General features: G+C 41.7%; 1 protein-coding gene across 1 annotated transcript; it reads right to left on the reverse strand.

Annotated features, from left to right (window-relative positions):
* Window positions 1–567: 567 nt before the first annotated feature.
* LOC131900435 (olfactory receptor 7A42-like) lies at window positions 568–1,521 on the reverse strand. Its single transcript, XM_059251649.1, has one exon. It carries the CDS (start codon window positions 1,519–1,521, stop codon window positions 568–570), a length of 954 nt encoding a protein of 317 aa, XP_059107632.1.
* Between the last annotated feature and the right edge of the window lie 418 nt (window positions 1,522–1,939).

Genomic DNA, 1,939 nt, shown 5'->3' on the forward strand with positions numbered 1-1,939 from the left:
AAAACAAAACAAAAATAAATATTACTGTATATAATATATGTCACACATGAAGAAGTTATTTTGAAGAGATGCTGACCAGCTGGATGAGCGGCAATAGTCATATACTTTCAGTCTTGTGTTCGGGAAGCCAGGACTACCATAGAGTAGAAAGCTGCTGCATGAGAAAACAAAACTCTTAGTAACGTGGCTTGCATATATTATGTACAGAGCAGGAATGAGAGTAATGGAGATGCTGGGAAATATTTGTTTGCATTTATAAGATCGCTTTTATTTTTATTTATGTATGTGTATAGGGGGGTATTGTGCCTATTAATATAGGTATCTAGAAAGGTCAGAAGAGGGTGTTGCATCCCTTGAGGCTGGAGTTACAGGCAGTCATGAACTTCCAACATGGGTTCTGGGAACTAAATTCTGATCCTCTCAAAGAGCAGCAAGTACTCTTCACCTTTGAACAATCTCTTCAGACCCTCCACAAAATATTTAGATGTACCTTCTCCATTCATGATCTGAAGACAGTGCCCGAATATCTGGCTCTGGAGCTTCAACCCCTGCAACCCAGAGAATTCTTCAGCTCAGTGCTATGGGACAATTTAGTTTTCCCCCTAAGAGTCTTTCCAGAGCTCTCTTCACATCTTTATTCCTTAGACTATAAATGAAGGGGTTCAGCATGGGGGTGACCACAGTGTACATCACTGAGGCTCTTGCAGCAGAGTGTGAGCTTTGGGTCACAGCAGAACTGAGGTACACTCCTAGGCCTGTGCTATAAAATAAGGAGACAATGCAGAGGTGAGATGCACAGGTAGAAAATGCCTTGTACTTCCCCTGAGCTGAGGAGATAGCCCATATGGAGGAGCCTATCTTGAAATAAGAGTAAAGGATTGCACTGAGGGAAGTGGCTGCCAAGAGGACAGGTGCAAGATGCATCGTGAGGTGGCTTGGAAAGTTGTTTGAGCAGGTGAGTTGGGCCAGCTGATTAAGCTCACAGAAGAAATGGGGGATTTCTACATCTGTGCAGAAGGACAATTGTAGCACCACTAAGCTCTGTAGCAAGGCATGCAAGACACTAACGACCATGGACAGCAGAACCAGCAGCATGCAGAGCTGGGGGTTCATTGTGATTGTGTAGTGCAGGGGGTGACAGATGGCCACATATCGGTCGTAGGCCATCACAGCCAGGAACAGGTTGTCCAATTCTGCAAAAACCAAGAAGAAACACATCTGGGTGATGCAATGTTTATAGGTGATGGCCTTGCTCTGTGTCTGGATGTTCACCAGCATCTTTGGGACTGTGGTGGAGGTAAAGCAGATGTCCACAAAAGACAGGTTAGAGAGGAAGAAGTACATGGGTGTGTGCAGGTGAGACTGTGAGATGATGGCCATGATGATGATGAGGTTCCCAAGCACTGTGACCAGGTACATGGACAAGAATAGTGAAAAAATGAAGAATTGAAGGTCTGGGTTCTCTGAAAATCCAAGAAGAAGAAATTTTGAAATTCTTCTTGTGTTGTTCCCTGATTCCATGAGTCAGATGTGTCTATGAGGCAAGGATAAGGGCAGCATGATTCTTATTCTCACATTACTGATATAGGTGATATGCTATACTTTATATTTTTAACATATTAACTTCTGAATTGTGTCCATGGAACTGGTCCTCTTAGGCAGTCCCTGATGCTAATTTTGAGAAACATTTCTTTCATTATTCGAGTATTTCCATCAGAGGTCATATATTCTACAATTTTAATGAGAAATTATTATGAAAACACAGTGTCTTCTGATTATGTACAGGCAGTGTTCAGGGATTTTATAGAGGTTGGTAACAAAAAAATTCATACATATGAATCAAAAGAATATAGGAAAAGAAAGAAATTATATCCACTACCTTTTGGAGTGATAGTATCACATATATTTGCCTATGCACAGACTCACCAGATTTCACACT

Source organism: Peromyscus eremicus, unplaced genomic scaffold (genome assembly GCF_949786415.1).
Source record: "Peromyscus eremicus unplaced genomic scaffold, PerEre_H2_v1 PerEre#2#chr22_unloc_1, whole genome shotgun sequence".
NCBI lineage: Eukaryota > Metazoa > Chordata > Mammalia > Rodentia > Cricetidae > Peromyscus > Peromyscus eremicus.

Excerpts from the sequence above, each read along its gene's own strand:
- LOC131900435 (XM_059251649.1), bottom strand. The coding sequence starts at position 1,521 with ATGGAATCAGGGAACAACACAAGAAGAATTTCAAAATTTCTTCTTCTT.